The 12,060-nt window shown below is 41.1% G+C and overlaps 2 protein-coding genes across 5 annotated transcripts in view; both read left to right on the top strand.

Annotated features, from left to right (window-relative positions):
* The window catches only part of si:dkey-192p21.6 (uncharacterized protein LOC565246 homolog), a 45,516-nt gene extending 40,165 nt beyond the window's left edge, over nt 1-5,351 (top strand). For all 3 annotated transcript variants that reach the window (XM_045211428.1, XM_041866672.2, XM_045211427.1), the window contains 3 exons: nt 3,186-3,256; nt 4,601-4,713; nt 5,020-5,351. In XM_045211428.1, the coding sequence (XP_045067363.1) occupies nt 3,186-3,256; nt 4,601-4,713; nt 5,020-5,201 (366 nt within the window). In that variant the 3' untranslated portion in view covers nt 5,202-5,351. The remainder of the gene's footprint in view (nt 1-3,185; nt 3,257-4,600; nt 4,714-5,019) is intronic.
* A 3,368-nt stretch (nt 5,352-8,719) lies between these two features.
* Nucleotides 8,720-12,060, top strand: part of ret (ret proto-oncogene receptor tyrosine kinase) — a 36,242-nt gene continuing 32,901 nt past the window's right edge. For both annotated transcript variants that reach the window (XM_041866474.1, XM_041866475.1), the window contains exon 1: nt 8,720-9,006. In XM_041866474.1, coding sequence (XP_041722408.1) covers nt 8,943-9,006 — 64 coding nt within the window. In that variant the 5' untranslated portion in view covers nt 8,720-8,942. The remainder of the gene's footprint in view (nt 9,007-12,060) is intronic.

Below are 12,060 nucleotides of genomic sequence, written 5' to 3'. Positions count from 1 at the left end.
AGGTGCAAAAACAACAAAACTAACGCTAGGCTCTAAGACTGATACTCTGGTAAACCTACTGTTCATGGCTAACGATCCGGCAGGGAATGGATGTTAGGCCAGAGCCTAAGAAGGGTGATGATCAGGACCAGGTGTGCAGATTGCTGATGGGATGCAGGTGCGGAAATCAAGAGAGCTCCCCGGAGCGTTCCAGAACCCTCGGGAAACTGGAGATCACGAACATAAAAACTAGTCCACAGACAGGACCCGACTCAGACTGCCGGGATCGTTACAGTTTCAGAACGTACAAATCCTGCATATTAGTTACATTGAGCTCCGACATCATGGCAAAGATCTCATGTTCTCCTCTTCATTTACTATGCTCTGCTGAAGTGTATGATTGTACCCTACCCTAAGATTCAATTCACAGTAGCAGATGCTGGTTTTATGCTACAGTATAAACCAGTATTCCTCACTACAGGTACTCAACAACTGTAGTGAGTAGACTTTTGTCCCAGTCTAACCATAATATTGTTAGCTAACATCTGATTAGAAACCAATCATCAAGACCAAGATAAGCTGAATCTATTGTTTGAGTGCTGAGCTGGAACAAATGCCTATACACTCTGGTCCTCCAGAACCAGAAGTGAAGTACACTAGTGGTATTGATGTAAAGATAAGTCATTATGAAATAACTGTGATTCTTACATAGATTGACGGGTAATGTTATTGTGTTGGTGGGATAGTGCTCTGTGTGGGTGGTCTCAAAACAGAAAGGGATACAAGCTGGCCACTATTTCATTTGGGGAGACTCTATCCCGTGGGGAAAAGGTAAGTGTCGTGAAAAGTAGACCATTCTTTTCATCTGTTTGCCAACAAAGGGAAGACCCTCCACTCAAACGAGATTGACAAATCCCATGTAGTGATTTTATTTTAGCCTAATCATGTGGACTATGTTAATTATGGCAGAGTTACATGGCATTGGCTGTAGTGAGAGGTTCCATGTTACGGTGGAAGGGAAGGGGTCTTGAGTTCCAGGACCCGGTGACCAGGGGTGGTGATGGAGAGGTTTTAGCTGGATCAGAAACCCTTTGAAGTCTCACTACAGCAAGGAAAAACAAGGAACCAAACAGACTGGGAATGTCTTGAGGCCGCTTTAAAAACTGTAAAATGGAGGATGAATTTTGCCTTGTTATAGAGTTTTATTAAGTCTTATTCTAAATATTAAAATTTGCGTAGGTTTGAGTTTCCATTATATCATAAATTAATTATCCTTTGATGTAGATAGTTAAACTTGATGTAATAGATTATGTTAACATGAAGCAATTATTTAGATAATTATCTAGAACAAAAGAGACTCCAATTTCGGTACAATCATACCTTTTAAAAGCAGATTGTATAATGGGATTCAGATGCATCGCCCTATAAAAAGGGGAATGTATTCGTGTGTTCTGTGAACCAGTACAACATCATCGGAGGCCCCATCAGGGGCATTTAAATGTTATTATCTTCAGCTCCTATGACAAATCTGTCCATTATGTTTCTTGGGTTGAATCTTATTGACTGTTATTATAGGGCGAGTAGCTTGGGGGAGCCAAAATAAATTAGATCCATTTTGTACTTCCCAGAGGCGCAGGGTGATAAAGTAAGCCACCTTTATGTAAAATCATTACCAGCCTATGTTTGTTCTATTTTTATATTTCTTTCACACAATTTACCAGTTAGTACTAGCAGCCATGACAATATTACAATACTCTGTACTGTATGTTATTGTTATGTTGGAGATGTCCTATAGAATAGGCAGATATAGAATAGGTTGTCTTCAAAAGGTGTTTGCAGAAATACAGATTCAAAAAGGACACTGCCAATGGAATTTTGGCAGTGTTGGCAGCACAGCATCGATCTGTTTCCTCATGTCAGAGAAGCTGAGGGTGTAACGCTTTTTCTGTAGAGGTGTCTTTTCCGCCTTCATCATTTTCTCTGAGTATCTCTGAGATGCAAACATGCTACAAACTAAGTCATTGCATTTTGGTTTTGATTTGATGATGGACTTTTTATTGGAATTATAGCCCATTTTACTTACAGTCACATGGAACAGTGTTCCGTGTCTTTCCCCACATTGATGGTGAAAAGAGTCAGACTGATTGACCAGCTCTTATTATTGACTTGTCTGATAAGATGTGACCTTCTAGGAGAGGTTTGAAGCTGTACTTCAGCAGCCTCTTGTATCAGAAATGTGCTCTTGACATTAGTAGTTAGCCCTGCCTGATAAGGAGCTAATTGATGCAGCCAGCCAACCACAGATACTCACACACCAGAGACAGCTTTCTACACAGAATCCACTTCAGGCAGACCAGGGACAGTATTATACACAGATAACACAGTTGGCAGGTCGAAACGTCACTTTTTAACCTTAAAGTGTAATAAACTCCTCCACTTTTCTTTGTGAGCAAGAATTTAGCCTACAGACAGTTCACCACTAGGAGGGACATACAGGATGTTTCAGTAGTGTTGTTGTGGCATGAATTCTCTGGGTGACTGACGGTGCCTTGATATTCCGGGGCGGCCATGCTTCCTCATCCCAATAAACAGCAGCCAGAGTTAATTAAAGCTCAATGATCTGGGCTGGGGAGTGAGAGATTGAAATTGAGCGATTGCCCCACATACCAGCCCCGTCCCTATTTCTGCCTGCCTGCATAGCCTGGAGACTCAATCTAGCCACAGCCAGGCTATTTCCACACCATTGATTCTGTCATCTATACAAATGATGGATAGCCACCGAACAAGCATGTTTAGGTTTGGATCTACAGGGTTTCTTAAAGGAATGCACAAGCACAACTCAAAAATTGAAATAAAGCTAAATTATTTCTTATAGGTAAATAAATATATGATGCAATAAAGGTGTTTATTGATATTTGATATGCAGTAGATATGCCATTTGTTTATAAGAATTGGTAGATAGAAGCATTATTTTTCTAGGGTACAAGTGGATTCACTACGAGCTGGGAGAGATCCAACTATGGTAGAGGTGGATTTAAACCAGTTGGTTTGCAGTTCTTTCGTGAGGGACCTTGTTGATCTGAGGCTCAGATAATCAATGAATCTGCCTCACTCACTCGATTCTGTTGGCCCACGTTTTAGCAGACCCAATACTGCTTGCTTTATCACCCGCATCGATTTGAAATCTGTTTCGTTTCCACCCTCAGGGAATCTCCACAGCCATCCTTTCTAAGTGCACGCGAGACGAAGGATTTATACCTGTCAATAAAAACCTTTGGTAAGTGATTCCTGACCCTCTAAATCCAGTCACTTTCCCTCACAAAAGAGAGGATGAGTTTCCAGCAGGCACAAATCACGGCCTGCTAAAACACGCGTTTACTTGCCTTTAACGACAGATACGACTGTAAATAATCACCCCGGCTGTCAGAGAGTGTGAGGCAAGCCGGGCGATACATCCTCCAACAAGATCACTCTTCTTTACAGCCAGAAGGAAAACAGTCTGTTTTATACTCCCTCCCTACCCACCATCATGGCAGGAAAACTGTCCCCTAGCCAGCTCTCAGGAAAAGGTTCTACCTGGAACCACAAAGGGTTTTCCTACAAGGACAGCTGAAAAACCCTTTATGGTTCTAGATAGCCCCTCCGTTTCTAAAAGTGTAGAGGGTCAATATGGAGTTCAGGGGACAGTATTACTATGGGAAATTTACAACTCACACAGTACTCACTGTATTCCCACAGAGTATAAAAAGGATAGGAATTCAATGTCTAGACTTTCCTGGATGCACAAATATTTGATGAACATTTCAATCACGGTAATGATTTTGCATGAAATATAGTATGATTACAGCCATATATGTTATAGCTGACGTATTTCTTCCACGCTCACACTGCATGTAAAATTAATATGAATCATTTTAATGTCATGTCAGACAGAGTACCATTTCATCTATGATATGTAAGCAGAATCTCCCATGATTCTCCCACATGAGCTTCTTCTCTATAGCCATGCTCATTCATAGCCATTATACCTGCCCTGGTTTTATAGGCAGTTCATCATGCGCAGGTTTTTGAGCTCTTGAGTATGAGTCCCAGCCTTAGAGTCTTTTTTGGACCGCCTTCAGATTAGATAAAAGATGCCTGCTGCTGCAAGGATCTGGGATGTGGCCATTTTACATGAGATGATATTACATCAAACATTCTTGCACTTTGGAACAGACAGGGACATGACTCGCCGACATGGCTCCATGGGTCATGAGCCAAGGATCCACTAACTGACGCTAATATATCATACTAGACTACCATACTGTACTGGACTGTAGCTTAGCATCAGCAGCAAACTCTATTATGCATTTATGGCTGCTTTGTTGTTCACACTTTGTACTGGTCATCCAAACTCTTGACCACAAGTGCCAAGCTTCCCCATGGAAAAGTGTACACATAGTACACTCCTCATACAGGTATACAATACAGAACAGTGTACGCATAATAGAGCGCATTTTAGTTAGAATAACTATCTATTTGTACACTATGCAACATACAGTAGATAGATACAGGTGCAACTTTTATAACTCTATTGCTTGTACAATAAAGTGTATTTGTGTTGTGCATTCATGTACTGTAGGTCTCTGTCGTATATCACCTGCATGGGCTGTTTCTCTTTCCTCCTGCTGGGAGTCATGTATTTCATCATGGACGTTAAGGCCTGGTGGGGCGGCCAACCCTTCATTTACCCAGGTAAGTACACAAAGATAATGGCACAGGGGTCCATTGTTAAGACATTAAGAAACAAGTCAATGTGTTACAATCCAGCGGGCAAAACTGGTCAAAACTGGTTGAAATGATGTCATCATAATGATGTTATTTCAACCAGTTTGTGGTTGTGATTACGTCATTTCAAACAGTTTTTCCTGCTGGAAATGGATGACAACCTTCCTAATGGGAATAAGTTACTGAAAGGATCCAAGATTCATGCAAGCACTTTTGATAACCATTACTTTGTTTTTGGATACCTTGACTTCCTGTCTCTGTGGTGGTCTGCAGGGATGAACTCCATCTTTGTGTACGTGGGCCACTCTCTCCTGGGGTCCTACTTCCCCTTCAGCTGGGAGATGCGCTTCGTGGACAGCCACTGGGAGAAGCTGTTCCAGAGCCTGTGGGCCACCTCCCTCTGGGTCCTCATCGCTTACCTGTTATACAGGAAGAAGTTCTTTCTCAAAATCTAATAGCGCTACAATCCAACTCCTTTCATTCACTGTCTGATTTCATTCTGAGCCATTGTTGTGAGAATTATTGCAAATGCTTGATTTTATTGGTTTACTGTAAAGTGTGTTGTGATTTTAAATGCACTTTAAATAAAGTTTGTTTTGATTTGATATGAAAGTGTATAAGTGGATAATTTGGTTATCTATGTATTGAATTAAAATGTATACAGTGGTATGTTGTATGTGGTAGTGTCAGAAGCGACGTGTATGTGGTGAGTGAAGTCAAGCGCAGGACACAGAGATACTAGCAGACATACTTTACTGATAGGAAAGAACAAACAAAACCTCCGAACCGGGAGGAAAAACACAACACACGTAATACGACAAAAGCGATGCCGATACCGCCTAGACACAAACAATAACACACAAATACCAAACGTGAGACAAGGGTAAATATAGGATCTACAATCAAACATAATAGACAACAGGTGTAACCACTCAAGACAGAACAAGACAAACACCGAAACATCGATCGGCAGTAGCTAGTACTCCGGGGACGACGAACGCCGAAGCCTGCCCGAGCAAGGAGCAGCCTCGGCAGAATCCGTGACAGGTAGACCTAACCACGTTACACTCATATATGCACCTTTGGTTATTTGAGGGATTCTTGGAGGAACCTTTAATGGTTCAATGTAGCTACGGGTTCCTGGAGTACCCTGGAGTGGAGGCGTGGCTTAGTGGGGGCATGGCTTTAAGATAGATCATTTTTTGGCCACCTGTTAGAGTAATTGTCATTTCTCTTCATCTGTTCTGTTGTATTGTCATCACATGTCAAGGTTAAACACTGACAGTTGTGTAGCTTCAATGAGGCTAACAGAGGTGTATGAGTTCCCAAAATTGGAATAGTTAACACTTTATTACTATAAGTAATCAGCAATGTTAATATTATTTATATTATATGCATAAATAGTCAATAAATGTTTACATTTGCAGTGTACAAACTTAACATGATGAATAGGAATGACATTTACGCTAACGGGTGGCCAAAAAGAACTATCTGAAAGCCACACCTCCAATCTGATAGACTGGCACCTCTACAATATATTATTAAAAAGGTTCAAAATCGAACCCCTCCCATCACAAAAAGGTTCAGTTTTGAACCTTTACACAGGTGTTCCTTGAAGACCATTTTCAGAGGGGTTCCTCAAGGAACCTTTTTGAACTGGAATGGTTCTGCCGGTGTTGCAACCCAAAAGGTTCTTCCAGGCACCTTTACTTCTAAGAGTGTAGAGTCTCTTCCCGATAATGGTATGGACTCAATTACTAAAAAGTGGAACTGTATTGAAAGCAAATGTCTGATTTATTGTCCTGTATGGACACCCCGGGATGTTTTACTTGATGTCAGTTGTGTTATGCACTGAATAGAGTGATTAAATCTGAGGTGGTACTCAACAAATTAGAGCCAGCGATTCCCCTACACCAGGGTAGCCACTATGAGTCTGTTGCCATGGCCACTCCACCTCTCTTAGGCAGAGAGTGTGTGCACCATCTGCTCTCTGAGCGACAGCACTTTAATGGGGGTCAAGATGGACAGCCCACTAAGGATTATCATTAATATGAACATCACCTCTTGCACTCATACTAATGCAAAATCAGGGAAATAACACCACTCAATTCGCCCACTGACATCACAGCTACCCAAAATGCCCCAGAAAGAAAACTGTAATTTCAACTTATATTTAAAAAATCTATTCGTATTTCAAAAAATGTCTGCTAGGTTCTTGGTTGTGGAGTTATATCAGCTGCCCTGGGGGTCGAGTAATGCATCATTCCACAGAAACCAAGATAATCAGCCAGCCTGAGAGTAATCCTAGATGAGACACAAAGTCTTCAACATCAGAAACACTCCCCAAACTGAGGGTAACAAGGGCCGGCTCTCACTATAACGCTTTGCCAGGGTTTGAGCTACACAGAGCACAGCTTAGACAGAGCATAGCTCCCACTCACAGGCTTGGACTCTTGTTAACAGCAACCAGACAGTTTCCGTTTAACTCTGTATATTAGCCTACTTCATGTTAGGGGCTTTGTGTAATGAATATCTGGTGGTAAAAATGAAAAAAGTTTGTCCTATAATGCCAACAGGGGAAATGTCCTAATGGATTAAATAAAGAGGTCCCGTGTGGTTCAGTTGATAGAGCATGGCACTTGCAACGCCAGGGTTGTTGGTTCGATTCCCACAGGGGACCAGTACGAAAAAAAGTTTGAAAATGTATGCACTCACTACTGTAAGTTGCTCTTGTTAAGAGTGTTTGCTAAATGACCAAACTGTAAATAAAGATCATCATCAAATGAGACAGTCATGATGACCTGTCACAAGTTATACATGACATAACATACCTCATATGAAATATCCTTGAAACAAATGGGGGTCTTCTGTATCAGGGCCCCCAGTGGAATGGATACGTCAATGGAGGACTATGCGCCCTGACACAGCATCTAGCTAAACCCTGCCACCCACACATTGGCAGAAGTTGTAACGATCCCGGCAGTCTGAGTCGGGTCCTGTCTGTGGACTAGTTTTTATGTTCGTTATCTCCAGTTTCCCGAGGGTTCTGGAACGCTCCGGGGAGCTCTCTTGATTTCCGCACCTGCATCCCATCAGCAATCTGCACACCTGGTCCTGATCATCACCCTTCTTAGGCTCTGGCCTAACATCCATTCCCTGCCGGATCGTTAGCCATGAACAGTAGGTTTACCAGAGTATCAGTCTTAGAGCCTAGCGTTAGTTTTGTTGTTTTTGCACCTTGTTGGTTTGTTGCTTACTCACCCCCGTTTTGTTCCATCTGCAGTCACCCGTCCGGGACCTTCATCCAACCTCTGCCTGGTGGTCGGCGGCTGCCGACCCAGGATGGGATCAACCACTGCACCCCCAACAACTAATCAACGCCGCCCGCTCTGTTCCCTGGATTATTCAGCATCACTCTTGAATTTGTAAATAAACACTCACTTTCGTTTCAACTTACCTTGTCCTGGTCTGCTTCTGGGTTCTGGCTTAGCAACTCGTGACAGAAGTTCAGTAAGTGTGCACACTCACAGAGCTTACTATCTATCACATCACTGATAAACAGATGGTTTGAGATGTATGAGTTTCAAGATCTTTTAGGGCCCTATGATCAGCTCAGTTATGATGGCAATACAGTATTTTCAACATTTGGCCATAGACCTATCAAGACCTGTATTCTACCATTAAGTAATCTAAAAGTAAGGTCTAATAATGTCCAATAATCCTAAACATATGACATAAGCATATTTGAAAATAAACTTCACAAATAAGAGGCATGAGGTGAGAAGTAAAAAGCACAGCACATTTGAGATGTTTTTCATTAGCACTAATAGGACAATTAGTGGGGGGTGTTAATGATTTGACATTCTGTGATATATTAGTTTTTAGAGATGCTATCGCGTATGCTGCTCCGGCTGGACCGGAAAATACATCGCTGCATATTAGCTTGATTTAAACCTCCCCTTGCACTGCTCGCTACAGACGGTCAAGCAGCAAAAGCTGCAGAGACCAGCCCAATGAGAGAGGGACTCCGTCAAAGTACTTAATCTTTTGTCTGGAGGAGCTGCGTGCGGGAAAACGAATACATTACTCTTGCTTACATTCTTATCCATAGGGTCTCTTCCGTTATTTTATACCAGTGGTCTCTACGCGTGATTTTTGATTATTCATCCTGCAACTTTCACTTATGATTGGCGATTATGGGGCAAACGTGTGGTTTCTCTCTGGGAAACATTGTTTTGGTCCTCCTGCTGTTGTGTGAAGGTAAGGGTCAGCCTCAATTAGCCTATATCGCATCTTATGGTTTTCTGGGAATAAAGTTGAAATCTATCTAAATAAGCATACTCTATCTGAATGAACAACATAGCCTAGTTTGCATGTAGCAAACATGTAGTTTACCATTGTTATTATTAAAATTAGTTTCACTTTACAGAATAGGTGGACTTTATTTAATTTCAGATGAAATCAGATGGAAATATATGTAGTCAAACGAAACGTTATTGTTGCTGTGTGATTTATGAATGACCGTGCATAAACGTGCGTAAAGCTGGTTTGAGGCTGAACGTTTTATCTTAGCTTAGTTATGGTGACTGAAACAAACATGTTCTAATTGAGGGCATCAATTCTCAGGGCATCTTTTTCAGTTCATAGTCAAGATGATATGAAGAGATTTATGTGACTAATGTCAATTCGAATAAATGTGCACAACATTTCAAATCTCAATTCCAAATCTCTTTCTGCTTATGCAAATACAGTATGTTAGTTCCAAAAACATTACTAAGACGTTAAGTCCTATGACTTAATATTCACAGCAAATTCAGATAGCATATTTCTAGACTAAAACGGACTAAAACGCATATGCAATTTGGTTCGTTTGGAGAGTTTGGGGATTTGAATGGAATTCAGAGAGTATTTATAACAGTAACATATTATAAGACAACAGACATGCTGCTGGCATACAGTATAAATACATTGTCCTTTCAGATCGTGATATGCATGGCATGGCACATGGCCTCCGTGTGTAAAATGCATACAGCTATATATCATAATATTATAATCCCATTCACAATCCCACTGCCCAACTGTACTAACACTCTCCCCCCAACCAGACTATATTTATAGTCTAACTCATGGCTCAAGAGTTTGTAAATTGCAGTGTGGCCAGAGCTCTAAAGCAGAAAGGTTGTTCAAATATAGACCATTGTGTAGAAGTATTGTTAGAACAACAAATGTATTTATCATAATTTAGAGCACATATAAACTGTTCATATAAAACTCAGTTTAGCATCTCTCTTTAAAAGTGTAATTACAGTAAGACTACTTTGAATCGAGGGAGGAAACCCCCATCAGCAGGATAAAGCCTATATAGCTAGACTGATTTAATTCTCTTTTGAGAGTATGGAATTAATGTGTTAAGTAATCACCCTTGGGAGAGTTGGTAAAATGATTAATGAAATACTTAAATTGTCATAGTTGTGTAAATGTTTTTTGGTCCTTTTTCACAGTGGCAGCAGTAGGCATTTAGTAATGCTCTACATAATTTACCACTCTGCCTTTATATCGTTTTCAGTCCGCAGGTGATATCTGTGAACTAAACTCGCAATAAATCACACCCAAATGATTTTAAGGAGCTGGAGTAACGATAAGTGGGCTATATGGCCTATTGCAGTGTCATAAAAATGTGCAGATTGCAACAGAAATGGCCCTATACACTACCCTGTTTTGAACCAATGTCCCCACGTTTCTTAGGCCTATGAAATGATGTGTTGTTTATCAAGTTGAGTAGGCCTAACCTAGATTTCGAGAGTCAATAGTCCGTTATTTTGCAGGCCCTAGTCCTAATTGCATAGGTGCTGAATACAGCGTCCGGCAGGCTAGACGTGCGCATTGAATGGATTCTACACCAGCCCCTTTGTCGGAACAAAAGCCTCGCGCCACGTGCAAGTCTGAGGGCAGGTGTGCGGCAGGTGCTCCAGTCTCTGAGCAAACACTGCATGTTTGTTTTCTGATCAGAAAATACAGCCAGTTAAACAACTGAATCAACCCACCGTTCTTATAGCAAATGCGTCCTAAAACGCATAACTAAAGACAGGGCAGTAAATTAGAATTTTTAAAAATGGATAGTAGGTCTATGGATAGGATGGGCCACTGATGGTCACAACAAAAAGGTTAGGTGAGGGCCATCCGTAAGAGGACATGACTGTTACTTGGAAAACAGTGGAGAGATGGAACTACAACATGTTTTTGATGGAACAACAATGTCTTTTGATTGAGTTTGACTGTCATTATTTGTCATGTAATCATTCATAATTCAGTGAAGTGGGCCTACTAATAATATCCAACCTGTAAGTTAAATGGAATTTCATACAGGTAAAAAGTATCTTCCAAATGCAGATAGTAACTATTTCAAATTATAATAAAATAATGCAAATTTCAAACACATTACAGCCACAGCATTAATAATAGCTTTTAAATGAAAAGGAATCTATTTATATAACTTATCTATACAGGGATTCTGCTTTAAATCAAGAGCATTTGTAGAGTTGGATATTTGAACATTTAACAGTCATGTTCTAATTATTGTAATGATACCTTGGACAATATGGCTGCCCCAAGTGATCAATAACTGATATACTGAACAAAAATATTAACTCAACATGCAACAATGTCAATGATTTTACTGAGTTACAGTTCATATAAGGAAATCTGTCAATTGAAATAAATAAATTAGGCCCTAATCTATGGATTTCACATGACTGGGCAGGGGCGCAGCCATGGGTGGGCCTGGGAGGGCATAGGCCCACCCACTTCAGAGCCAGGCCCAGCCAATCAGAATTAGTTTTTCCCCTCAAAAGGGTTTTATTACAGACAGAAATACTCCTAAATTTCATCAGCTGTCTGGGTGGCTGGTCTCTGACGATCCCACGGGTGAAGAAGCCGGATGTGGAGGTCCTGGGCTGGCATGGTTACATGTGGTCTGCGGTTGTGAGACCGGTTGGACGTACTGCCAAATTCTCTAAAACGACGTTGGAGGCGGCTTATGGTAGAGAAATGAACAACAGCTCTGGTGAACATTCCTGCAGTCAGCATGCCAATTGCACGCTCCCTCAAAACTTGAGACATCTGTGGAATTGTGTTGTGTGACAAAACTGCACATTTTAGTGGCCTTTTATTTCCCCCAGCACAAAGTGCATCTGTGTAATGATCATGCTGTTTATTCAGCTTCTTGATATGCCACACCTGTCAGGTGGATGGATTATCTTGGCAAAGGAAAAATGTTCACTAACAGGGATGTAAACAAATGTGTGCACATAATTT

Source organism: Coregonus clupeaformis, chromosome 37 (genome assembly GCF_020615455.1).
Source record: "Coregonus clupeaformis isolate EN_2021a chromosome 37, ASM2061545v1, whole genome shotgun sequence".
Classification (NCBI taxonomy): Eukaryota; Metazoa; Chordata; class Actinopteri; order Salmoniformes; family Salmonidae; genus Coregonus; species Coregonus clupeaformis.
Note: the sequence above shows the minus strand (reverse complement) of the source record. Positions and strands in the feature narration are given on the sequence as shown.